This window comes from Ostrea edulis, chromosome 5, assembly GCF_947568905.1.
Source record: "Ostrea edulis chromosome 5, xbOstEdul1.1, whole genome shotgun sequence".
Lineage (NCBI taxonomy): Eukaryota > Metazoa > Mollusca > Bivalvia > Ostreida > Ostreidae > Ostrea > Ostrea edulis.
Window position 1 is genome coordinate 3,319,621 of NC_079168.1, and position 27,500 is coordinate 3,347,120.

The 27,500-nt window shown below is 38.3% G+C and overlaps 1 protein-coding gene and 1 long non-coding RNA gene across 2 annotated transcripts in view; one reads left to right on the top strand and one right to left on the bottom strand.

Annotated features, from left to right (window-relative positions):
• The window catches only part of LOC125649001 (deleted in malignant brain tumors 1 protein-like), a 47,250-nt gene that overhangs the window by 4,274 nt on the left and 15,476 nt on the right, over positions 1-27,500 (top strand). Inside the window, exons 4-20 of the mRNA XM_056167039.1 lie at positions 12,882-13,045; positions 17,452-17,617; positions 17,967-18,174; positions 18,461-18,582; positions 18,677-19,006; positions 19,113-19,436; positions 19,660-19,974; positions 20,093-20,245; positions 20,517-20,684; positions 21,424-21,580; positions 22,818-22,978; positions 23,379-23,705; positions 23,873-24,184; positions 24,364-24,687; positions 24,780-25,091; positions 25,414-25,728; positions 25,903-26,268. Coding sequence (XP_056023014.1) covers positions 12,882-13,045; positions 17,452-17,617; positions 17,967-18,174; positions 18,461-18,582; positions 18,677-19,006; positions 19,113-19,436; positions 19,660-19,974; positions 20,093-20,245; positions 20,517-20,684; positions 21,424-21,580; positions 22,818-22,978; positions 23,379-23,705; positions 23,873-24,184; positions 24,364-24,687; positions 24,780-25,091; positions 25,414-25,728; positions 25,903-26,268 — 4,224 coding nt within the window. The remainder of the gene's footprint in view (positions 1-12,881; positions 13,046-17,451; positions 17,618-17,966; positions 18,175-18,460; positions 18,583-18,676; positions 19,007-19,112; positions 19,437-19,659; positions 19,975-20,092; positions 20,246-20,516; positions 20,685-21,423; positions 21,581-22,817; positions 22,979-23,378; positions 23,706-23,872; positions 24,185-24,363; positions 24,688-24,779; positions 25,092-25,413; positions 25,729-25,902; positions 26,269-27,500) is intronic.
• Positions 26,411-27,499, bottom strand: LOC125649006 (uncharacterized). The gene is made up of 2 exons (XR_007360529.1): positions 27,224-27,499; positions 26,411-27,095 (listed from the first exon to the last, which is right to left on the bottom strand). It is a non-coding gene; the product is annotated as an uncharacterized LOC125649006 (long non-coding RNA).

The following is a 27,500-nucleotide window of genomic DNA, read 5'->3' on the forward strand; positions in this document are numbered from 1 at the left end:
GTTTTGTAATTTTTGTCATATCACAAATATACTCTTTACAGTGTCTAGGCGTTATTTATAGTCCTCGCATTCCTTTTCGGTGAAATGCCGTCATAAAATAAACTGGAATAAGATATACAAACAATCATTAAATTCTTCTTATTCGGTTCTTCAAAATATAGAATTGATACATAACCACAGTGTATTTATTCCAATGCAGGGGTTTTGTTTTAATTCTTATTTGTGCATTGAGGTTACCTACCTCCTTCACACGTGCATTACCTGGATAACGCGACAAAGGTAACCAAATAATTACTTAGACCATTAAAAAGGCAATTGACGTCAGATTCCTTGGGGAAATGCAAACGAAAGAAATAAAAATCTGCATGCCAAACCTCAACAAATGAAAGCTGAAGTAGGATCTGTTGAATTTCTTATAGGTGCATTGAAAAAAGACGTTTACTTTTTTATTTCAATTACCAATTGCAATGTTTAATCTGAATATCGACTTACGCGGGAAATGTGACTACATTTTACAGAAGTTTAACTTGATTTCAGCGCATATGATAATTATACAACTTCTCTAGAACGCCCTACAATTTGAATACGCGATAATGAAATTCAAAGAAGTGCATATCTTATAGGTGTTCCATCAACTTTGTCTTGGGGAAAAATCATCCAATGCCAGCGCCCCAGGACCAGTTTTATTATTCTAGCCAATGATGCATTCTCTCTCTCTCTCTCTCTCTCTCCTCTCTCTCTCTCTCTCTCTCTCTCTCTCTCTCTCTCTCTCTCTCTCTCTCTCTCTCTCTTACTTTTACGTAAACTGAAATGAATTACTTAATATGAAGAAAAAAATTTCAAAATGCGCACATACTCTGGTAATTAAACAATCATTGTTGTGTGTGTGTGCGTGTGTGTTTAAAATTATATGAATGATAAGGATCTCTCTCTCTCTCTCTCTCTCTCTCTCTCTCTCTCTCTCTCTCTCCCTCTCTCTCTCTCTCTCTCTCTCTCTCTCTCTCTCTCTGACTCACATTGGTGCTATAGCTCTTGTATCACGTGGTGAAGTTCCTTGTCCTCATCTTTGTCATTTTTTAAGTAGCCATAACTGACGGAGACGACGGCATAGTTTTTGTACCTGGTCCACAAAGGTCACGAGAGTCGGTCAATTTCATAACTCGGACAATACGTGCAGAAACATCTGCTGTTATTTCGGACCGATTTACTCCGTCTTTTCTTGCTTTCCAGTATCTACATGCATTTAGACATCTGTCAGTAATATTTCAGTGGACTGATTTTGAGGCACAAATACTGATTTTGATATTATGAGATGAACTCGCTGTAGAGCTGTAATTCTCTGGGGAAATGTTTGATATACTAGACAGCTACAGATCCACCTCTCTTAAAAACCTCCGATTTCCAGCACAACTTTTTTTTCTGTGCACAATCCAGGTTATATCATTATGATATCAATAACTTGGATGATATTAATTCTAAATTGTCGATTCAAAAATTTTGCATTTTCAAACCAAATATAGATTTCGTCCTTCTCTCCTGGATGTTCTTGCTTATTCCATTCTTTGGAGACTCTGATCGTCTGGACTTTCCACTTACTCCATTCTTTGGAGACTGTTGTTATCTTCTGAATTTCCCTTTATTCATTTCCATGGAGACTCGTATCTTGATTTGGACCCCCCTTATTCAATTCCTTGGAGACTCTAATATTCGGGATTTTTCCTCTATATTTAACTTGTTAAAGACATTTATCGTCTGGATTTTTTCCTGATTTAATTCCTTTGACATTTTTAATCGCTTTGATCCCCCTTCATTCAATTCCATCTTCTGAATTTTCCCTTTATTCAATTCCTTGGGGAATCTTATCTTCTCGACCCCCCCCCCCCCCCAATCAATTCCTTGGAAACTTTTATCTGTTTGATTTTCCCCTTTATTCAATTCCATCAAAACTTTTATCCTCTGGATTTTTTTTCCTGAAAATATTCAATTCCTTGAGGACTCTCCTTCGTGTCTTTTGCTTCTGGTTTAATACAGAAACCATAATGATTTAACCAAATTAATCAGAAGAAATTGATTGCGTAATTTTTACAAAGCTGTTATCGAGTGAATAGAAACGGAACATCAATATTCCTCAAAATGACGTTTATACTCGCACCTATTTGTGTAACTGACCTTTCAGCAAGGTCAGAGGTGTATTTCGGACATTTGTGTACATTTTACGGTCATGGATGAAAATAATTCATTTGTACGCAACTACCGACGGAATTATTAACAGACGCAGACAACGTACCACAAAATACAGAACTAAGAAAAGTTCTCAGATATTATTAAATATGTACGTGCGTCTATCGGTGTCAGCCCATTTGAAGTAAAATTGTATGAATGTGCAATGAGACCAGATATAAAAACATGTCAGCTACCTTGAAGATATATCCTGAATACCTTAGGATTTTCTTCATGAAAACACAAGGACAATTACAATCCGATCTTCTGTATGTACATATAAAAATCTTGTCTCATACTTTATCATATAATCGAATAATTCCGTACTTTCCGATTTCCTGAGAGTCAACAAGCAAGGAAAAATATACCACTGTGTCAGACACATATACGGTTATATCCCGTAGAAGTGGATTTTTTTTTAGCGAGACACAAATTTAGCGATTTTCCATCAAAATGGGTACATATATATTTCTATTTAGCGAGAGCTAATTTTAACGACGTCAGTGGCGTAGCTAAGTTTGAAATATTTGTAAGCAGGGGATCCGAGGACATTTTTCGTAATATGTAATAAAGATATTTGCAAGCACGCGCTTACAGTGCTACAATGTAGCTACGCCACTGGCACGTTATAATTCTTGGAAAGATAACTATTACCTTCGATATGGAATCAATTGTTAGTGATGACTCAATTTTAGCGACCTGATCACTCTTGCTAATAATACCAAATTAAATCCTCGCTAAAAAAATCTGCTTATACGGTATATCTTTGGTTGTATTCACCAGCGCGTGCCTTTCAGGTGATTATAACTTTTGATTCCTCCGCAGTCAAGGGGTTCTATTGCGAGATCTTCTGTTTTTATGTGAAATTACACCTCAAATTCACAAGTACAATTATATTTGTTTCGGTTAAACACCGAAATAGAACTACCCATATGTTATTCAAATGCGATCGAGCTACATGTACCATGCATTTCCCATATGGTAATTTCTCGTGACGCTAGCTTATCACGTGACAATTTATTTTTGGAAACCGTTAAGAGGCCCTACTTATAAACAAAAGTTCAGGAATATGCGAGTCACCAGCTGAACTTTTAATTATATGCTTAAAAAGATATAAAAAAATCTTTAAATGAATAGTGCCGGGAGCAAGTGCATACTCAAAAGAAACAAGATATAATTTGATAACATATCAGCCATCATCAACACATTGCCGGGGTTGTCCGTGTTAAATTAAATACCATACCATTGATATAGTTGCTTCAGCGATTTCCCAGATTTATAAATAAATAAATTTAGAATACCGCACATATCAAAGTATTGTATTACTGGCAATTTAGCGGAAAATTAACTTTCGCGCTGTTTACATATGATGTTATTATTTATGCAAATGAGTCCATTCTGACCCCAATTAAAGGTCATTAACTGCATATAGAATTATGTTCTAAACGCGGGATATTCAACTGCATAAAACGCATATTTCGTAAAATAACATGAATATTCATAAAATACATTTGTAATTCCAACAAACAAATTGTCTCTCTATATCTGGGTGTCTATACTGGGGTTGAAATATGCAGTATCTTCTGTATTAACAGTAATTATACAAAGTGTATTTTTCTCTATAGTTTTCAATCTTAAGGGGTGGGGGTGTCTGGATCATTGTTGGCTCTGCAGTTAAACACAGACTGGGGGTTGATGTCGATTAAATTAGAAATTTGAAAAGATGAAGATGTCATGGAGTAACTACATACATTCAAACCCATACGTTAAGGCGCGGATCAAGCAGCAATGTCACTGTATGATTCCTATAATGTTGATATACTGTAGCAGATATTCAAGTTGAATAGATATGATATATGAATTGTCCATATATTTTATCAACTCGGTGCCTATATATAGATCATTTCAAGTTGATAAGAATGACCTTAAATGTGCCTTTGTAGTTGCTATATAGATGTTCAACATTTGGACACATTTCATTCTTTGGAAAGTCTTATACACATCTGTTGATAACATGATCTCATATTATGAATACCAATGCTGTAAACATTATCAAAAAATTATCTCAAACACATAAACATATTTTATTGCATAGATATACAAAGGGATTAGTTACAAGTTCCAACAGCTTAAAAAACATCATCCATATACAAAATATCTAATGTTATACACATGTACGAATTAAGATTGTCGTACCGCCAAAAAAATATAATAATCCTTATAATATACTACTATAATAATGCACGGTATATGTTTAGGTTTATCTATACCAGTATGCATAAGTACATGTACATAATCAGGCATAAATGAAAAATATTTAAAATATATGCAGATCTGAAACAACTTGTTCAGGTGTTTATACACCATTATTAAAAATTCCAACAATTCATCTTGATTTTTTCCGCTTTCAGAGTTAAACAGCTGACATCCTCAGATCGTGCTTAGTAAGCACTTTTTATACGCAGATTGCAACCAAACGACAAACGTCACCGGGTTATTTCTAGTTATGATCAATGCTATACATGTAGTCAAATGACGGAATTACCATACCACTTTAACTGTATTTCATCTAACGTCGTGCTAAAGATAAATTGGGAATTTCAAAATTGATGAGAGTTATCATCATCCCTTGGTCAACCAATCACTACTCACTTTTGACAACCTTGCTTCTTTCACGAGCTCGAGTAGTCTGGATCATCTCGACCTTTGTGCAGTCTGAACACATTTTATAGAAAAAACAACACTCGTCACTGGTAGATCTAGGGTTGATTGTGTTAAACAAAGCATTAAATGTGTTTGTGATAGTGTCTGATAAAAATTCTGAGACCCTTGTATGAAAACAAATAAACGATACTTATCAGTATTAATTGAGAATATACCAGTCATCCTAAGCGTTGTATTCAACTTACATGATAGTTACACAAGGAAGAATCCAAATGAAGACATCTTTTGGGATGAAAACTATTCTAAACACTGAATATGTTTTTCTTTCAGTGGAACATTCATGCTTCGATTCTCTAGAGTTCGATTCAATATAGCTTCTATGGTTGCTGGTGCCTTGGAATGACCTTACTGGGCTAGTCAATCAACGTCTTTAAATATTAGAATTTCGATAAGCTTCGTTTTGAGTTCAGAAAGCGTCCAGACATTTGTGGGGGGAGTATACATAAACGTCAGGAGGATCGAGACTAAAGAGTAACAATTGGTTGAATTATACATGTAGTAACATCGAACCCGATCTAAGCCTGAGGGGTGGGGTGAATATCATACAATAATTCACGTTCTTAGGTCAATAAGGTGCTTTAGCTACGCTATAAGTACAATATTCCCCGAGCCCGCGGTGAAATTTGTACTTCAACGGTAGCTATAGTGTCGTATTGATCGAGAAGAGGTTAATAATTGTTTTATCTTGATTGAATAATTTAATGATTCAAAATCCATCTCCATTGTATTTGAAACTTTCTACAAACGTCAGTGAGAACTTTCTCCACTAAATAGCTTCAAAACCATTTTCGTGATCTTCTGAGTATTTCCTGCATCTTAACTTAAGACATCAATTTTTCCTAAGTTCATTCCTTATCCGTTTCACAAAAGGTAAGTACGTGTCTCAAGTTCAAACTAAATATGGCGGCGGCCTTTATATTGTTGTGTCGTCGTCAGGTTAGACGAGAAAGGCAGTTCAGACAGGGACGAATCCAGGAATTGTGGTTACGAGGGCTCCACTTTATGAGGCAGGGGGTCTGGGGGCAAAGCCCCGAAAGCTCCTTGATTTTGCAGATTTTATAGGGCTTGAAATATATCTCCTATTTAGTCTTTTGTACTATTTTCTATCAATTTTTTATGAGGTGAAATTAATAAAATGACGCAAATTTTAAGTGTTTTTGGAAAAAATTAAGTTCTCCCAATAAAGTAATTCAAAAAATCAATATATTTTGTCATTCATTTCTCCGGGAGTGGAAGAAATTATTACATCTTACATTGTTTTGTACATTTTTCTAAACAAGATACCACGATTTACGTTAAGTTTGAAAAATTTAGGGGGAAGGGGGGGGGGGGCGCCTGCTGCGCCCCCCCCCCCTTAAATCCGCCACTGTCAGAGATGGAAACAATCCTTTAGATTATATGAACGACATGGAAATTGTTTCAATATTTGAACTACCACTTCATTTGATCATCGACTTATGCCAAATGATGGAAAACGATTTGAAAAGAATCACTCGTAGGCCCCAATCATTGCCAACATCGTTACAAGTCCTGGCTGCCCTCAGGTTTAATGCCACGGGGAATTTCCAATTGGTGACTGTTGATCTCCACGGCATCAGTAAGTCCAACGTTTCCAGAATAGTTAGAGACGTTTCTTCTTTACTTTCAAACATGAGTCCTAACTACATCAAGATGCTTGAAGGAGATGTAGAGGGCTTAGTGGAACTTGAAGGTTCCTTATCGAGAGTATCAACCCCACCCGAAATCCCAGAAGCGCGCGTATTTCCAATTATAGCTTGGATTTTGTCCTCTATTGGAGTGACTTCTACTTCTCTGGGCAGGGGGCCACCGCCAGTTTTTCGCTGTTCTCGCCTATTTAACGCTATCTCCCTTTTCGTATCGTTCGTTAAGCAGCTCCATTTCTTTTTAGCTCATCAACTGTCCTTTTCTGCGTTTACCTTTGCTGTAATTTCTTCCCGTTGTCTTTTTATACCCCGAGATCGAAGATCGGGGGGCATATTGTTTTTCTCCTGTCTGTCATTCTGTCTGAAACTTTAACCTTGCTAATAACTTTTGAACGGTAAGTGATAGAACTTTGATATTTCACATGAGTATTCCTTGTGACAAGACCTTTCCGCGAGAACCAACATTATTGACCCTTGACCTTGAGTTTGACCTACTTTTTGAAAACTTTAACCTTGCTAATAACTTTTGAACAGTAAGAGATAGAGCTTTGATATTTCACATAAGTATTTCTTGTGACAAGACCTTTCCGTGTGTACCAACATTATAGACACTGTGACCTTGGAGTTTGACCTATTTTTTGAAATTTTAACCTTGTAAATAACTTTTGAACAGTAAGTGATAGAGCTTTTATATTTCACATGAGTATTCCTTTTGACAAGACCTTTCCGTTGGTATTAAACCTTTTGACCTTGACATTTGACCTACTTTTAATTTTCTACATTAGTCATAACTTCTAGCTAGTAAATATTAGAGCTTTCATATTGTACATGAGCATTTCTTTTGACAAGATCTTTCTACCGGTACCAAGATATTTTCCCTTGTGACCTTGGCCATTTTCGGAATTAGCCATTATCGGGGGCATTTGTGTTTCACAAACACATCTTGTTTTTAGCTGAATTTGTAACGCTGGAGTACTGTTTGGAAATAACACTTCATTTCTTTTTTCTACCTCCTCAGTTAAATTTTCTATTTCTGCCGTTGAAATATTAGGATTTCTTTTTGACTGCAACATGTTTACATTTCGAGCATGGCATGGGTTGTGTGGCTCTATTTATTCGTTGAATTGGATAGTGTGTTAAAAAATAAAATCATTGAAACATGACAGACCGTCAATTATTGGAAATGTGTTGAATTTTTACATGTAGTTGCAATATCGGGCTGAAACAGGTGACACCCCCTCCCCTCTCTCAATGAAACTATGTACCAATGTCAAACTTAATTGTTTGTAGTGTGTATCTAATAAGGTTTTATATCAATTATAATTTTTTAATGATTAATTTACACAAGCCATTCATTCACTACCGGTATTTAAACTGTAAATGCAAAATCTGAAAACACTGATTACCTGTTTTGATATACACATATTTAAGATATATCTTAGGAAAAGAGATTTCTTATGAACGTTTCGTGAAATAGTTGTGGATATTCTTAAGAAATTCGTAAGTTAGATCTTAAGAATATCTTACGACATATCTTAAGATATATCTTAGGAAAGTTTTATGAAACTGGGCCCTGACCTTCTTTGCGTCGTCTAAAAGATCTACCATCGGAACATCGCTCGGACTTTTCCGTTTCATCCCGACTTGACGGAAAAGACCGAGCGTTGTTTCAGTTGCAAAACTTCGATGAAAGTAATTAGAGACATGCGATAATGTACTTTAAGGGTGTCTATATCATCGCATTGAGCTCAGAATATGTACATCGTCGTGTACAATTGTATAATATCATCTGACGCTATGTAGCACTCACGTTAAGGAGGGGAGTGGGTGGGTGGGTGGGGAGGGGGATGTTTTCCTTGTCATCACAGTAATGGTGTGAACTAGTTTCCCAGATTGTAAACGATCTCATCAGGTTTGTCGATCAATGAACGATAATTAGACCTCAATTTGATTAATACATGTGTAGTACGCATAAGTTGACATGTTGGGGCCAAGGTATTCATACGCCGGAAGCGACAGACCGGCCAAGTGGGTACATAAAATATTAATCAGTGAAAGCATGACAGGTTTATTGTAGGAAAAACAAGAACACAACTATCAACGCATAAACTAAGCCCACGCACTCGTAAAATGAACTGCGTGCGTACTCGTGTTGTATAATAGTTATTACTACACTTGCACGTTGAACAAGAATGAGACCCCATCGCTCATCTTGATGAGTTACCCTATTTGTTTGAAATGGGCAAAAAGCATACCTGCTTTGGTACAACAATATACTAAATCCTTCCCTGGACAGCAATCATGTCTCAGGAGCTCTGATTATCATAGTGACAAACTATAGCAATTTCGTCGCAATCGATAGAATTCTAAAAGATTCTCCCAAATGATCTTTAGGTTTTTACCGTAGGTTCACAATTATGTGGGTGCTCAAAATGTATTCCTCTACCTACGGATGCATGGTATATATCTTGACAATTTATGAGAATTTCTTATTAAACTTTATTGGCCCTGGTTCCACTCTTGGCACGAGGAAGGGGTGGACATGGTTTGAATCTGCACTACATGAGGATAACTACTGTAGCTACTTTGTAGCCTTATTCTTCATTCAAGAATTTGTGATTCTCAAAACAATTACAAACAGTGATCAATCTCATCACTCCCACAAGCAATACAAAATAGATAGTTGGGCAAACACGGACCCCTGGACACACCAGAGATGGGATCAGGTGCCTAGGAGGAGTAAGCATCCCCAGTCGACCGGTCCTTGCTATTGTTATGTTTTAGTTTTGGTTTTAGGGTATTAATTTGAACAAAGTGATTCTATCTACAAAACACATGGCGATGCCTGCATAGCAATTTGATAAACTGAAGCTTCGTGGTTTTGAGAACATTTTCAAGTCAGCTTTTTCTGATCAAGAATTGTTCAACCTTTGGCATTAAGAAAGGTGAAGATAATTCCTATAAGCAATACAAAATAGAGAGTTGGGCAAACACGGACTCCTCGATGTACCAGAGGTGGGATCAGGTGCCTAGGAGGAGTGAGCATCCCCTGTCGACCGGTCATACCCTCGGGAGCCCTATATCTTGATCAGGCAAACTGAGTTATCCATAGTCAAAATTAGTGTGCCAAGAACGGCCTAACAATCAAGTCAGACAGCATTTGACGCACTGATACTTGTAGGTTGTATTGGCAAACTAAACCGTTATAAGAACTAAGGACAAATCCTAACTTTAAAAAAAAAATCCTCTGACAATATAATAAAGGAATTCTTTTAATTCAAATGCGGGAGTGCAATGATGATTCCTTCAGCCCTGACCCGTTGTGAGCCACCCAGATTCCAGGATTATGGTTTCAAGAAAAATTACAAATCAATATTTTGCAGAAGGATGTTGCAAACCACCTTGACAAACTACTACAGGCATGTGGTCCCAGAGAAAAATATTGATTTAGATAAAATATAATAAATCTTCCCATTTTATTTTGCCCCATGGTCATAATTCGAATGAAACCGAATTTTTTTTTACCACAGGGGGTTTGCAAATTGATTCGTAGCTCTGGAGAAGATATCAAACATCCTTACACTTCTTAACAACGGTTAAGAAAGCATGCTAGTCTTGTTTTTCGACAGAAGGGGACAGTTAATTTACCAAAAAAGCTGTAAATTAAAATGTTCCACGTTTTCAATTACCACCATTTCAGTCACTATGACCATTTTCCTTTGAGTAAGTAAAAGATGTAGAAGATTTTCAGCAATTTTGTGTTTGGCGGATCATTGCTGTGGTTAAAGACAGACAAATGGACAACGGCGCTGACATGACACAAATGACACGTCCCTGAAGCTGATTTAATTGCATATTTAAGTAATAATGTATCCGTCCTAGTATTACGTGAATAGGCGTGATAGATGAGTTGTATTTGGAAATCTGCGCAACATAACACACGAAGTGTCGACCTGACATGCGCTTCATTCAGATAATCGTCACGTGGCGTAACCTCAAAATTCGTCTTCTTCATACGGGATATCATTAGTATGCGTATTTTTTGATGCAGAGTGTTCGGTACACTTCATGCAGGTATTTGAATTGCAGATCTAGATAATGAACTCATCGGTTTTTTAAGTCCAAAAAATAACATAAAGCCTATTGGGCGACTGATGATAAAACGTGATTTAAACGTAATTGATGAACGTAATTTAAATATACATTGTACTCTCTCTCTCTCTCTCTCTCTCTCTCTCTCTCTCTCTCTCTCTATATATATATATATATACAGAATATATCTATCTGTATTGTGTCAAAACATCAGCTATATCTACTTGGATGATAAAATATCGATATTTCCTATACTCACGTTAGTACCAGTCGTTACACCTTGTAATGCAACTTCCTTTTAATGTTGCTGTTTTTGCGCATTTTCCTGTAAAATAAGCATGGATATTCCAACAAAAGAAAAAAAGAACAACAATTTCAACCTATTGACAAGAGTAGTGAAGACCCGTGTGATTGCTTCTTCGCCAAACGCTCGGCATTTAGAAGTGAGAATCACGGGTCTTTCGGATATGACCTTAAAAACGGAGGTTGCGTATCGCGACAGACGTTGGCACGCTAACGAACCCGCACTACCACGGCCCTGAAGGCTAAGCATAGGTCTAGATATATGTACTCACAGCTGGTGACGCCTCAGTATGAGTGAAAAATTCTCAATGGGACGTAAAACCAAACAGAGAGAGAGAGAGAGAGAGAGAGAGAGAGAGAGAGAGAGAGAGAGAGAGAGCACTGACCCAACACCAGATTCTTAAAGGTGTCGGATCCACAAAGTTGATGCAAGGTTATATATGAAAATTATTTTTAGCACTGAAGTGACCAACGACACGAACAATTTTTGGGACGACCTGTCCCTGTCCTCAGGATAAACGGAAAAGATGTCAAATATGTACAAGAAAGTGGTAATGCTTAGGCCTATACAAGAAATTGGTAATGCTTAGGCCTATACAAGAAAGTGGTAATACTTAGGCCTATACAAGAAAGTGGTAATGCTTAGGCCTTTACAAGAAAGTGGTAATGCTTAGGCCTATACAAGAAAGTGGTAATGCTTAGGCCTATACAAGAAAGTGGTAATGCTTAGGCCTATACAAGAATGTGGTAATGCTTATATAACTGTTCTTGTCATTGATCATTTCAGTACTAGACAAGGACTTACTACTCTACATCGTCCCTTAACCTATCTAGCTAGACAAACATTACTATTTCACCTCTAAGAATATCTGTTTAGACAAGCGTCACTACTCTATTTCTAAACCTATCCACACAAGCATTACTAATTAGTAGCTATATCTAAAATTATCTAGCTAGAGAATCGTTTGCTATTTTTGCTCATCTCTAGTATCATTGATGTCAGGAAGTTAATGAGCAATATACTTTAGTATCTGGTGTGTAGCACAACACTCAATCTCTATTGTCGTTTGCACCATGCCCACTACAATCTCCCGAGTTAACTAAAAAAGCTAACTTACTTTTTCTTACATATATAGTGTACCGTTTGTTGCAGTAAAGATATTTGCGTGAAAACGTACATTGCCATATCGAGTTTTCTCCTGTGTTAAAGAAAAGGGTATATTGTGGTTGTCAGCATTGTGTGTGGTGACAACACTGCGTGTTGCAACAATATTGTGTTTGCAGCATAGCATGTGACAACAACATTGCGTTCGTAGCATAGTGTGTGACAACAACATTGCGTTTGTAGCATAGCGTGTGACAACAACATTGCGTTTGTAGCATAGCGTGTGACAACAACATTGCTTGTGACAACAACATTGTGTTTGCAGCATAGCGTGTGACAACAACATTGCGTTTGTAGCATAGTGTGTGACAACAACATTGCGTTTGTAGCATAGCGTGTGACAACAACATTGTGTTTACAGCATTGACTGTTGACAGCATTATGCTGCTCTAAAATATACCACCTACTTACATGCTTAGTAATTAGTCCATAACAAACTCCTTTTCAATAGATTTATTGATGCTGTACAAGTCCTGTTAATCAGATCTCATAATTAATCATCTTACCAGTAGAGTGGGGATTTACTTTAATTAGATCACGTATTTAACCAATATAGTTGGTATACTGAGGACATGATTTAATTTTATACATAATATAATTCTTAAACAATGAAATTATACACATAATATAATTCTTAAACAATTAGATATACTTACAACTTAAACCTATTTTCTTTACTATGCTGTTTATGCTGTTATTCTTCTCTTCTTCAGATAAGATATATGTCCGTCTTGTTGGAGGAGATTCGAATGGCTCCACCGGGCGTGTGGAAGTAGCTCGGAACTTCTCGGGGCCTTGGGGAAGTGTCTGCGATGATTTATGGACAGAGCGAGAGGCACAGGTTGTTTGTAGAAATCTCAACTTTCGATGGGGAACGGTAAGGAATTACGTTATTTTACTTTTATGTCTAGAAATCATACTTACCAGGAATATCGGTTGTACTGTCTAGAAATCTTACTTACCAAGGTCTAAACCAGGAATATTGGTTGTACTGTCTAGAAATCTTACTTACCAAGGTCTAAACCAGGAATATTGGTTGTACTGTCTAGAAATCTTACTTACCAAGGTCTAAACCAGGAATATTGGTTATACTGTCTAGAAATCTTACTTACCAAGGTCTAAACCAGAAATATTGGTTGTACTGTACACGACTGGAAGAGGGAAATAAATCTTTACAAATAAACTACATGTGTACATATATGAACTTCTAATACGATATCGATGGCAAAACTTTAGAAGACCAAACCTTTCTTTCTTTTCTCTTTTGAAAAATCTAGATGGTAAACCTAGATGTGCATAACAGTGTGATACCACCAAAGAATCAAAGTACTTAAAGTACTCGTGGGAGTTGAACCAAAGAATAAAACAATCAGTTGAAACCTATTTAGTTTATGGGAAAAGCGTACACTTCTCGTAGACCGAATGATAAAAAAGAAAGCATGCGCCTTTACAGAAAAAAATCCGCGTGTAAGCTGAAGGTCGTATGTGAAGGATTTGATAGGAGGGAGGTGGGGTGGAATACAGGATTAAAATCAACCAATCAATATCAGCCTGGGGATAGAAGTTGTAATGGTATTTGCTCCGATTGGTTAATGGGAACAGCCTTTCCCAATGATTAGTGAGGTAGAGTTTGCGAATGGCTGCCAATATCAACAACTCCTAGATATCAAAACGCTGAAATTTATTTTGATAAAAATATACAAAGAAGTGAAATGTATTGTATTTAGATTATCAATCTTATTTTCAGCACATTATGTATTGGGCATTGCGATATCGTCATCCTGGAATAATTTGCATACAATGTCTTTGATATATACATGTATATTCATAAAGCTACATAACTAATATGTCAACAATTATCCGCTAGTTATTTAAGAAATAATTTCATTTTTGAAAAATACATAAGGGCATAAACTGGGGCGACTTCAGGCCAGTTTACTTCACGAAGTGCGTTAACGCTTCATAAAAAGCATGCTGGCGTGAAGCGTTGCAGTTCATACATGTACCTTCATGTATTTTTTAATGAAATGTGTTTTCATACTCGCATTTTACTTTCAATTTTGTTGGAATTTCCAGTCTTTGAAATAGTCGAACTATATTTATCAAGATCCATATGCATTCATGAGGAAATGGCATTTGAATCGGTAACTATACCAAAGGCAAGATAATTGCATAGAAATGTGAATATTAAAGTGTGAATGATATATTCGTGGGCCTGCTGACTTGAGTCTCTTGCTTGTACAGGAGAGTGGTCCATTAGCGGAAACACCATGATAGTGACCCAAACCTAACCAAACCTGCCAATGCCAATGGGCATGTCTCAGAATCATACTGATTTTTGATATGTTGCCATTGGAAAGATTCGATAAGATTACCACATAAATCTTTGGATTTCTATTGTTGACCAACTCTAGCCCTAGGGATCATGATAAAACAAGGGACCCTTAGATACTTGAATACCACATTGCCAAAACATTTGATGAGTGCCAAAGAATTTCTATATGCACATCTGTATTGCACCTTAATCTTAACCCTTTGCCTGTGAGAAATATTGGGGGACGACTTTTAACCCCTATTGTGCCCCTTACATGATTCCGAGACCCGCGATTTGAAGAAACGTGCATATTTTCTATCATAGCCACCAGTGTCATACTGTGTTCTTATCTCCCCTTGGAAGGGTATTTATCCCTTCATAGATATAAACAACTGTGAATCCCTTGATCATAAATTTGATTGAACCTGGTCCAGTGGTTTTGGGAGATGACAACGGAACACAAAAGGTGTATCACAAAACTTTAAAAAGGGAACACGTGGAATGCCCTTAGTGCGGCTACAGCGAGTGATGATCTGAAATATTCAATATGAAATGTTGTAGAAAATATTAATTTAGGTAATATTCAAGTGAACTTTTTGAAATTTGTCTAGACGAATATTTGCGCTTTCCCGGATGGTGGTATCACATGTAAATGACGGTGGCAAGATAAAGTATCATGTTACAGAGTTCACGTTCTTTCTTCAAGGAAAACAGCATGAATAATGTTCAGGGACGATTATATGCAGATCATGATTAAATTCCACAGAAATCGATATGATTATTTACACCTTCAAATCCTAAAGTAGTATTGTAGATTGGACCGTATTTCAAAAATTGGAAAACTATAGTCTCCTAGAAATTTCTGTTTTGACAGTTTGAAAATATTTCAATAAATTAAGAAAGGAATACTTCTGTTGTGAAGCCAGGAATTGGAAAGGAGGGGTAGGTGGGTGTCTTTAAAGTGGTTTTTTTTTTCATACGATCGAGTGGGTGCCCATTTTAGAAAAATAGCCATAGGAAGAACTTAGAGTTATTCCCCTGTGTATTTACTCTGTAAATTGTCTGCAGATTCTGTAGAACATGAAGTATTGTAGCCTATTTCTAGAACTGGCACCACTTTTCAAAAACAAATATTGTGGAGGGTTGATTTGTTTGATTTTATCATTATCTGTTGAGATGTAGCTCTCTACAAAAAATGGAATAAACCAATAAGCTGCACACTCACCCCATATAAGAACTTCGTTTGATAGCCCGCATGTTTTCTGCGCATGATTCAGATTCTGTATCTTTGTATTTTTGAATAGCTGCCCAAAAGATCTAGCATAAAACAGTCTTTACAGATTTTCTCGACTACACGTGTGGCGAGACACCTTTAAATACCCATTGAAATCACTTCCCAACTGAAAACTGGCAGTTTCAATAAACCTGTCAGGTAGGTTACCAGTCCGAAACCCAAGGAGTATTGTATCATTTCATTTTCCCGATACTGCAGTTTCCGGTATTCATGTTAACTTGAACACAAATAAGTATAGAATAAGAAAGATTTACCTCCTCTAGATGTAAAATAAGTTCCTGAAAGTTGAAAAACAATTCAAGTGTCGTACTGAAAGCCGTACTTCAACCCCATTTAAACAAAAATATTTCAACCGAACTGGAATGGTTTTAACCACAATATTTAACCACAAAATATTTGTGTGCAAATAGTTAATATACACAAAGTAGTAGAATTATAGAAGATATTGAACCATATGAATATGGAAATTAACGGGGTTCGAATGGACCGTCAGCCTATCATCGCTAAATAACCAGGTGGATTCTGTTGAAGTTGTGAGTTTTCAGCTCGCATAGGGCGTTGATCAAGGTTTGGAGGTATGTCTTAACACAAGTGTAGATGTGGAATGTGTAAATAATTTTTAGGCAGTTATTCAAAACTACAGAGATATAAGACCTGAATCGTGCGCGGGAAAACGTTGCGTTGTAAATCGAAAGTTTTTTTTTTATATTGCATGGTTGAATCTGTAGCTCTCTGGTTTATCCCAAATTTTTTTTCGACGAAAACTACTGACAGACAGCTATAATTTCATGAGAGAAAGAAAGGAAGAAAGAACAAATCTCATAAATACTCGCTTTATAATTTCAGACTGCGAATAATTCGCCATTCTATGGCGGGAAATTCGATCCCGATGAGTTTTCTTTGGAATTACTGTACATGGTAAAAATGAAAAAAAAAAAGTATAATTAAAAAAGTAAATACACAAATACCTAACGGCTTGTTTCACCAATTAACAAATTGTAACAGAGAGAATATATATGATATAAGGCAGTTTGGAAAATGGGCTCCAATATTCATTTTTATCACTGTATCTCCTATATACAGAACTCATATTTGAGACATATTTCAGTATATTTCTTATTATCAGTGTATTTACTAAGAACTGCTATACTCGGTATTGTTTATTGTATACAGTAAATATTTTACTAGAATCAATCGGAATTGATATGTGCCGCTTAGTAGTCATATTCGTAACGGCACGACTCTTTCGGAGCAGCAAGATTCTCCTTTACCATACTATACTTCCACTTTTTTTTTTTTTTTTAAATTCACGAATTGAGCTACTTGTTTAAAGATTATCATGGAAGTCAATGTTTTACGGAGGGATGTGGGTTTCTTGGGATTATATGCTGTGTATTTCAAAATTTTCGCCTCTTGATATTTTAACCCAAATGTATGGAAAAACGATTTCGTCATATTTCAATCACCGAGAATCATTTTGACAAATAAAGGCATTAGTTACATTTAGAATTGTCCAAATCGCAACCAGAGCGAAAATTGCGGAAATATAACGAAGGCGAAAATTTTGCACCAGAGAAACGGGCACATCCCCTGCTGTTACTGCTGATAATTCCTGTCACGTTTACGTGCTGATAATTCCTTCCTCGTGCTGAAGTTTGGTCGTTGGTTTTTCTAGGCTCATTCTAACTCACCGTTCGGGGAAGGATCAGGCTCCATATTCCTAGATAACGTCCAGTGCACGGGCACGGAGAACTCATTGAGTGACTGTCAGCACAACGGCTGGGGCGTGCACAACTGCCGACACTATGAGGACGCTGGCGTGTCGTGTTACAACAACTCAGGTCAGTGCAGGGATCTCCATGTATCACGTGATCAAAAGAAGTAGATATATATCCCTGTATAATACATATAAAAGATAGAGAGTTGCTGTTTAACTTTTCAGTAGATCCTATATCAGTTGTCATCACTTTCACAGTACAGCCCATGGATAAGTTTTATATAGATATGTAAAACAGAATTTTGGTAAAAACTACAAAAATACACAGTTCTCGATGATCTTTATGCAATTAATGGCGCCTATGATTTACTGCACATTCCTTACCATGTTTTATTCTCGCTCAGCAATGCTTAGAAAATAGGACGGTGAAATGCTATCTTACGTTATACCAATGTTTTGGCATTTTTGATTAGTTCGATTGAAATCCAGAGGAGTTACCAATTTGGGAACTGTGGAAATTCGGACGGACGCTGGATGGGTCCAGGTTTGTGATGACGAGTGGGATAGGGAGGATGCGCTTGTCGTCTGCCGAGAACAAAACTACAACAACGGCACGGCTCTCACGGGCTCCAAACTCGGCAAAGTGTCTACACACGACTCCATGCCGAATGTCGCGTTCAGGTTGTACTGCATAGATGATACGTCCTTTTGTAATCTGATTTTTCATTTTTTTTTAAATTCATTTTCACCGTGTGGAATTTCTGTGAGACCTGCTTAATCTAATATGAAATGGGATACACATTTTGTGTTCGGATTGTACAGAGTAAAGAACATAGACAGTGGGTATAAGGCTTGACATACTCAGTGAAGCGGATTTCACAGATGTGGGATTAAACAAGATTACCTTTTCAGACTTTCCTCTGTTGTCTAATACTTCATCCTAGCAATATCCTACATTATTTTTCAGCCATTTCCAATGTAACGGCAACGAAGCATCACTTTTAAAATGCAAACATCAGAACAAAACAGAGAGATGTCGCAACATGAAGCGAGCCTCGGCGATCTGCTTCAATGGCCCCATGAACGAGAGTAAGACTAAAACGTGCGATAACTACCTTCAAATCTACGGTTCCTTGTTCTTCTCTAATATACTAAGATACATCTCAACTTTTTTTCTTTACAGCTTTTGACATAAGATTTGTTAAAACAAACAATGGATTGGCAAACACAGTGTGGGGTGAAATTAGTGTGCGCAGGCGCGGAGTCTGGGGTCAAGTATGCGGATCCGGAACCGACTGGAACGACGCGGCAGCCAATGTATCGTGTCGTCAAATGGGATTCTTGGGAGGAGTCGCTTATGGAACGGTCAATGAAACATTGCGACCTATTTGGATCACAAAACTGAATTGCACGGGTAACGAAACATCCCTAGAAATGTGCGTCAAGGATAAAGACACCTGGGGTCATCCAGTGCATTCATGTAGACCAGCATATGCCCTTTGCTACAGGAAAAGTATGACCTATTTCATATCTCCACACAATGCACAAATCATAGATCGTAATTATACTGAAAATGCAATACAAATATGTAATCGTAAATATTCTGAAATATGTTGTAGGTATCAACGCCACCCTGGTCGATGGCGGGTCCTATTACGGACGAGTTCAAATCACGTATGACGGCGTCACGGGTACGGTGTGTGATGATTCCTGGTCGTCCAGCGACGCGAGAGTACTCTGCAAGTCTAAAGGGTACGCCGACGGGGGACCCATCTCCAACTCGTACTACGGTAAGGGGAGCGGTCCTATCATGATGAACGGGCTGAGCTGTTACGGGTACGAGTCCTCCATCTTCCAGTGTAGGAATGACGGGTGGATGACATATAACAACTCAGAATGCAGCAACCATACAAAGGATGCCTCTGTAATCTGTTACAAAGATGGTAAGGAAACACTGCATCTACTGAAAACGAACTATCTTTATGTGCACCGGTATCCAATCGAACACGACTTCATAAAATTCGACTACAAGTAGTGATGCAGCACGAATCCTTGTCCTTTTGTGTCTAGTTTTAAGTACATTGTCTATATCCCCCCCCAAACCACAACAGAATAGATATTAATGAAGTATATACATTATTACAATCTTTGTATTCTCTTTCGCAGTCCGCTTATCAAGGGGAGACCACTCCCACGGCGTGGTGCAGATTATGGATCAGTATTGGTCAGTGTTGTGTGGGGAGGGCTTCACGGACACGGACGCCAAAGTCATATGTCGTGAGTTGGGATTCCAGTATGGCCGAAACCTTCCGAAGGGAACTTTCGGAACCTTTTATGGCAGATACTCTAGGCCTAATATAAGTTGTCACGGAAATGAGAGTAGTATTCTGGAATGTAAATATGACGAGCTGCGGAGCTGTCAGCGAGAAAACTACCTCGGGTACGCCGCTGTGTCGTGCTACAACGGGACATTAAACAAAAGTATGGCCATAGTTTTGTCTTTATTTTATTCTTTCTTTACTTTGAAAGTATAAGAATTAAGCATAATTTAGGGGGCATGGTCTTTATTGCAAATTGATACTTAATATAAATTTTTCAGCTTTGAAGTTGCGATTAGAGAATGGCGCGTTCGGTTACGAGAACCAGACTGGACGAGTGGCGGTAATGAAGTACGGTATTTGGGGACGGATCTGCCCCAGTACGTGGGATGATAAGGATGCTGACGTCGTCTGTCGCCAGCTGAAATACACCGGTAAGATAAAAACGTTGAGACCTAACATATTTCTGACGATTAAAATCATAATATTTCATCAATTATCACAGGTGTTTTGATTTAGCGATTTATTCGTATACCGAAATCAGTGTATTTAATTTGTACCTGCTTTTTCCTCAGAGCTGTGTTATACTGTAAATGTACACACAGTTTTCACTCTGCTTGTAATTGCCTATCATTTTGACTTTTGTGTAAATGTAATTGTTAATGGTAAAATTAAAATCTAGTACATATGTTTTCTTGACATTAGGTGGCGTTGCGTACCAGGAAACGTCTTCAGGGAGCGGTCCTTATTTTCTTGGGGAGGTGAATTGTAAGGGTAACGAGAGCCACCTGTTTAACTGCTCAATCGGCGTGGAGGAGTGTGACTCTCAGTATTCCCTGGGGTCCGCCGGTGTACTCTGCTACAAACGGAGAAGTAGGTCTTTTGGGGGGCTTCATATGCTCGTCATTTTCTCTCGCTTTTCATTTGCGACAGGTACTTCAGTGATCAGGAGTTGGTATTTTCCATACGATTAAAACAAAATTGTTTATGGTCATTAAGAGAATTCGTATTACAAAAATATTTAACGCGAAAAACATTTGCATTGAAATTAAGCTTATCCTGTTGAATAAATTATCGTAAACAAAAAAGGAAAAACAATTGAATTATGAGTGAATCATTATCATATTTTATTCTGTCAAAGTTGTAATGAGGGCAAATAAAACATCTGACATGCCTTTTCATTGATTCACTATTTTATGAAACTTTTGTATTGGTTATTCCTCGCTCAGTTCTTAAACTGATGTTTAACGTAATTATAGAGAGTCCTGACTCACGCCATTGTAAAAACCGCGAAAATCACAACGAAGCCGGAGATTGAGTGTGGTTTTATGATTTATTAATTAGCAAAGTTAGTCTTGTTTTTGCGGTTTTAGAATTCGGTTTTCCATAGAAAATGACGATATATGTTATAGGTATAGGATGTATTCTGAGAATTCCTTCATTTAATATTATGTAATTACCTGTAATAGATTTGATCACGCGTTGATGTGTGGATTCATTATGCAGATTCGTGTACGTCACGGAACCCTTAAACGTACAAATAAACACAACGCTATTAATCACTTTGTTGCCCTTCCTATATTTGGTTGATGTTTTTGTACTGTCTCCCCAGAACCACAGCTCCGCCTAGTGGGAGGGACACACAACACCGGCCGACTAGAGATTATAATGGACAACGAGGTGGGAACGATCTGCGACCAGGGGTGGTCCCGTTACGACGCCACGGTCGCCTGTAGACAACTTGGCTTCACTGGCGGGGAATTCAGAAGGTACTAGTCCCCCCTCCCCCGCCCCACCCCCGAAATATACACCAGTCATTGTAAAGCGGTTCGTGTAATGCCTGTAATGTTCACCACACTGAAACAAACCATGTGGCCAATGAATCAGTGAATGCTTCAGACGATCGCACTAAAAAAAAATAGCTACTAAAATATTTGTTTACTTTAAAGGTAAATGACCTTGTTATATTCATATCATACTGCACTCTTCATAGAGGTCAATAAAGAAGAGGACGAGAATATCATTGTTTCTACTGAATCATATGATCAAGAGTAGATTTTCAGACTAATTCGTATAGCACTAAATCATATCCAATGAAAAAGGTTGGGGACTTCATAAAACATCGGGTATAACGATATTTTCTTGGTACATCACTCAATCAGGCCCGTGTTTACTGATCGTACTAAGCAATGTTATATCGGAGGGCACCAGAATATTCTGTCGGAAGGAGAGAGTGGTGGGTGGCAAGCACACAAAGGGAGGATTTTCTGAATTACGCGGTGACTCCCTCCACTCAATGTACACGCTATAGCCATGTGATGTTGATACACATACCTTATTATCAAGTTACCGCGAAAGTCAGCACATGCACACAAATGACAGTTTTAAAAAAGCACAATAACTGGTACATTGTGGCCTAGTTCGATCATCAACCATAGCAGTTGTCTAGTTGACTTCGAAACTTCATTTGTTCATGCCTAGATTGCTTCCGGACCTTCAGTGCGCATGTCTGGTTACTAAAACCATTCTGTAAGGTTGCTGTGTGGTAGACCAGACATGCGTAGTGACACCTCTTCCGTTTCGACCATAGGCAGTTCGATCATCCTTTCGTTCAACTCTAGTTATTAAAGTTGATGATCGAAATAGGCCTGTATCAAAGGTTTCCGATCACCACATGTTCTAGTTGTATCATGTCCTCTGTACCAAGATAAGTTTAAACTTTTGATTTTGACAACGTACAATAACTCACACAAAGCTGTATTAAACTTCTGTGAGACTCGGATATGATATAAATGACGGCCCATTTAGCTTTACTCAAGAGGAATGGATTCATCATATCAACTAATCTTGTTGGCTTGCAATGAGAAGTTCACTCTTTTAATGGCGGTGTACTTTATTTTAATGGCGGTGTACTTTATTTTAATGGCGGTGTACTTTATTTTAATGGCGGTGTACTTTATTTTAATGGCGGTGTACTTTATTTTAATGGCGGTGTACTTTATTTAGAGGTTTACCGGGACCCAATGAGACGAAGTTTCTGTCTAGTATGAATTGCTTCGGCTCCGAATCCAGTATATTCATGTGTAGAAACCCAGGCTGGAAACAGAACATCCCCACAGACTGCTACAAACCCAACCGAAACGCAGGGGTGTTTTGTTACAACAATGGTGAGTGCTTCAAAGTTGTGGTATTTGATCGGCCTGCTAGTCCAAAATGTTGTACGTAATATCAATGGTACATTTCAAGCCGAATATAGAATTTATGCCTCTCAAATAAAGATTATGGAGCTGCAATATATTGATACATAAAAGCCTTTCAATCGGGAGTAGATGAATTTTGCGTACATCCGCAAATTTACCAGTAGCCTGTGAATTGGGTGAAATCCCGAAAAAATGAATCGTAAAAATAAATCGAGAATCATATTTTGCCAGTAATTAAGTAAGACTCTTAAAACAATTGAAAGGAACAAAAGCAAACAAAATGTTCACAATATTTCACTATGATTGTGTCGTTTGTTTCAGTCCGCATTTAAAATGTTCACAATATTTCATGTGACGTTTCTTTCAGTCCGCATTAGCAGTGGTCAAACAGAGGACAACGCCACGACGGGACAAGTGGAAATGTACGTGCGCGGTAACTGGGTAACCGTGTGCGCTGATGGTTTCGATGAAAGCGACGCGCAAGTCGTGTGCCGAGAGCTCGGATTTGGCAACAGTAAAACGCTCGTCCCCGGGGCGTTTGGCTCCAAGTATTACACCAACTCCATCCTAAACCTTAACTGTACCGGAACGGAAGCTACAATCAAAGAGTGTACATTTGAAGAGGGGACATGCCATCAGCGATCTTACAATTATGCAAGCGTCATTTGTTCAAAGTACTCAATGGCGAGAGAACGTAAGAAACCCAAAAAAAAATATTTCACACTTTCCTCAACTTCTTATTTGACAAACATTAATCTCTTGATGATATTTTTTTATGGGAACTGATAACAAAAGAGATAAGGTTGGAAAGCATATGTACTCCTATCATTTACTTACATCAGGATATGCTTTTTCACACAGAGGTAGACCTGTTGCCCCGTGAGGATTTCCCCGACACACTGCTGGTGGAGAAGTTTGGTATCCAGGGAACAATCTGTGCAGAAAATTGGGATGAAAAAGCGGCTACGGTGGCATGTCGGCAGTTAGGATACACGGGGGGCGTGCCGTTCGGACCGAGATACTACAGCTCGCGCACCCCGATCTGGTTGTCCAGCGTTAACTGCACCGGGAAAGAGAGGAACATCAATGCCTGTAGCAAAGCTGTATCCCCGGTGAGCCAGACCTGTCTCTCAAGTAGACTTGCTGCCAGGGTCTTCTGCTACAATGGAAAGGGTAAGCTGTGTCATATCTAAGGAATACGAAAAAACGGCTTTCATTTTTATCTTTATTTCTGTCTTAGAATATTTTGCTACTCGGATGTGGATTTTGTTGGCCGAGTGTTTGGGGTAAATAGAAAGGAAATCACTTAAAATGATGGACAGTATTTACATACATTTGGATTTCCTTTTAAGGATTTAATATCCGTTTGGCGGGGACGGATAACAACTACAGCGGCCGTGTTGAAATCTCTTACAACGGTGTCTGGGGAACCGTATGTGACTCCTACTGGAACAATAACGACGCTAGGGTTGTTTGTCGTCAGCTGGGTTTCGTTGACGGAGTCGCCCAGCCCCGGGGGAAGTACGGAGAGGGAGAGGGTCCATCCTGGCTGTACTATGTACGTTGTGATGGAAATGAGAAATCCATCTGGGAATGCAGCAACAGTGGTTGGAACGTAACCCACACTTCCTGTAGGACACACGAGTACGACGCAGGAGTGTACTGCACGGGGCAAGGTAAAGTTTCGTTTTCCTTCTTTCAATGAAAGGAAGGCATCTATCTTTCTAATGTAGATAAGATCTTGACGAACAAAATAACATATTTTCAGTACGCCTTGAGCCCAACATCACCTTTGGTGCCGTGGAACTTTGGCAAGATACACAATACGCTCTGGTGTGTGCAGACGGATTTGATGACACCGATGCGAAGGTTGTATGCCATTCCCTAGGATACAGAAACGGCATAAGTATCTGTTGCTCGGTCTTTGGCGATATGCCCGATTACAAGATATCTATTAATAACGTCCAGTGTAATGGGCACGAGAGCTCCATTCTACAGTGTGCTTACTCCAACAATGCTGACGGCTGTCCTAACAACCGATACGCCTCTGTCGCCTGCTCTAACGCCGCCTCAAGCGGAGGTACGTTAACACCATTAATGGCAGAGAATGTGTATATATCTCTGTATGTGTGTATGATTGTGTATTTGTATGTATATATATATGAATACGTGCGTGCTATTGTATGATTTATATGAGTACGTGTGTGGTAAGTGTGTATGCATTTATGTGTGTGTATGTATATATATGTGTGTGATGTATATATATATATATATATATATATATATATATGTATGTATATGTGTGATTACGTGCGTGATGTGTGTGTGTGTACAATGTACATGTATCAGAGTTTGTCCACTTTTGAGTACACGCTAGTTACACTGGTTGTAATTTCTTTCAGCATACGAGCTTCGTCTGTCTGAAGATAACAAAGGTGTTGTTCAGGTTCGTCACCTCAATGTTTGGGGTTCAATCTGCTCGGATGGCTTCGACAACAAAGATGCCAAAGTCGTGTGTCGGGAACTGGGATACCAGGACGGGTTTTCTTACTACGAGCACGATTTCACTAAACGCCGATTGAGTTTGCCTTGGTTATCAAACCTCAACTGCACTGGCAACGAGGGTTACATCGCACGCTGTGGAAATATTCGATGGGGAAACGTCGGAAATTGTTCACAGGACACTAAAGCAGCGGTCTACTGCTTAGAAAATGCTAGTACGTTTCTTTTATTTTATCGAATTTTGTCTGATTCAAAGATGTTTCAAATGAATTTAAAATGCAACAAATTCTTAAAACTATCGACCTAAATTTAAGAAACTTTTGTGTAAGAAACACCGACAACCATTCTGAATCTAATGTCACGTAGTTATGATATACACTCTATTCTAGATATTCCACTCCGTCTCACAAACGGGTCCAACAACTCGTCAGGTCGGGTTGAAATATCCATCAACAACCAATGGGGAACGATTTGTGGGTCAGGATTTTGGGATGATGAAGATGCTACTGTTCTATGTCGCATGCTGAACCACACCAGTGGTCGAGCCTTACGGTATGGTCAATTCGGCGCAGGTAACGGACCAATCTGGATCGCGTATCTCCGTTGTCAAGGTGATGAGGAATCCATCTTCAATTGCCCTATGTCCTTCAACGAGCAGCGTTCCACGTTGAGTGGGATGTTTATACCACGAGGTGGAAATCGACACATGTGTTTTTCCCACAACTCCGATGCCGCTGTTCAGTGTTATGATTCAGGTAGATACCAGATATAGGTAGATATCATTTACATGTATTTATTCAGGATTGCATATTAGTTATCATACAAAATACAGATTACCTGTTGTAATGAAGTTCTTTTGGATTTTGTGTAGGAGTAGAGAAAATGATAAATCGTAGAATAAATAAAAAGAAAATTTATTTAGCAATAAGATAAGAAATATAGAGATGTTTGAAAAACAAAGAAATCACACTTTCACATTCACACACCCATACTCTCTCACCGAGAAAGAAATATAAATTGGTATAATAAACCTGGCAATATTGACAATCAATATAACGTATAACTGTCAAGACAATTCAATAGTTAATACAACAAGTATGTCATTCCAGGCTGAAAATATAACTGGTAATAAATGTATTACATAATGGTTCGAATAGTCGCTAATTCCGCTAACTACAGAAAAAGTTAAACAGTAGTAAATTACGTTTTGTACAAATTTCTCAAATTCCTTTTTGATAAAATGTTAGTTTACTGAAACACAATATGAAAGTTTGGCTACTCAGCACAATTCAATTTAACGCCACGTCACACTTGGCACCACCAGGCCTCCATACAGCGCGAACAACCCCTCCGCTTCCAGTCCCGGACTCACAGGTCTCTCACTGAACAACGATACTGGGTAACGCCGACTTCAAACCAATGGCAACACTAGGCTCACAAAATAATTGCCAAGTCCACCACGTGGAACACCCATGTACATACAGCACTGTCTCACGTGTTCTGATTCCCACGCCGAGCACCTACTGAAATGCTGAGAGTACTGACTGATATGGCCCAGATAGCTTCTTAAATCCCCTCTGCACTGAAATAGCAATAACTTAACCTAAAACCTATACACAAAGTGACTTGAGTAACAACAAAATTGAAAACACAATACACGAGAAAATTAACCCGAAACCTCGCAAATATTTTCACACAAAAATAGCTTACCGGCTGGAGAAGACCTATGCCCACACAGTAAAATGTTTGTCTCTCTGGCTACCCATTACCCAGACTAACTTCTGGAATTCGCCAAGAAAAGACCCCTGCTGGACAGCATGAAAACGTGGCCGCACGCTTGACAAACAGCCACTACTCTGACTGACCAAACCGGTATGCTAAAAATAGCCTTATCGACCAACACTCACACTATGGAAACACCTTACAAGCATAAACAACTATTTACAGACAATACCACAAAAAACTAACAAAATGAAAATTAACTTCA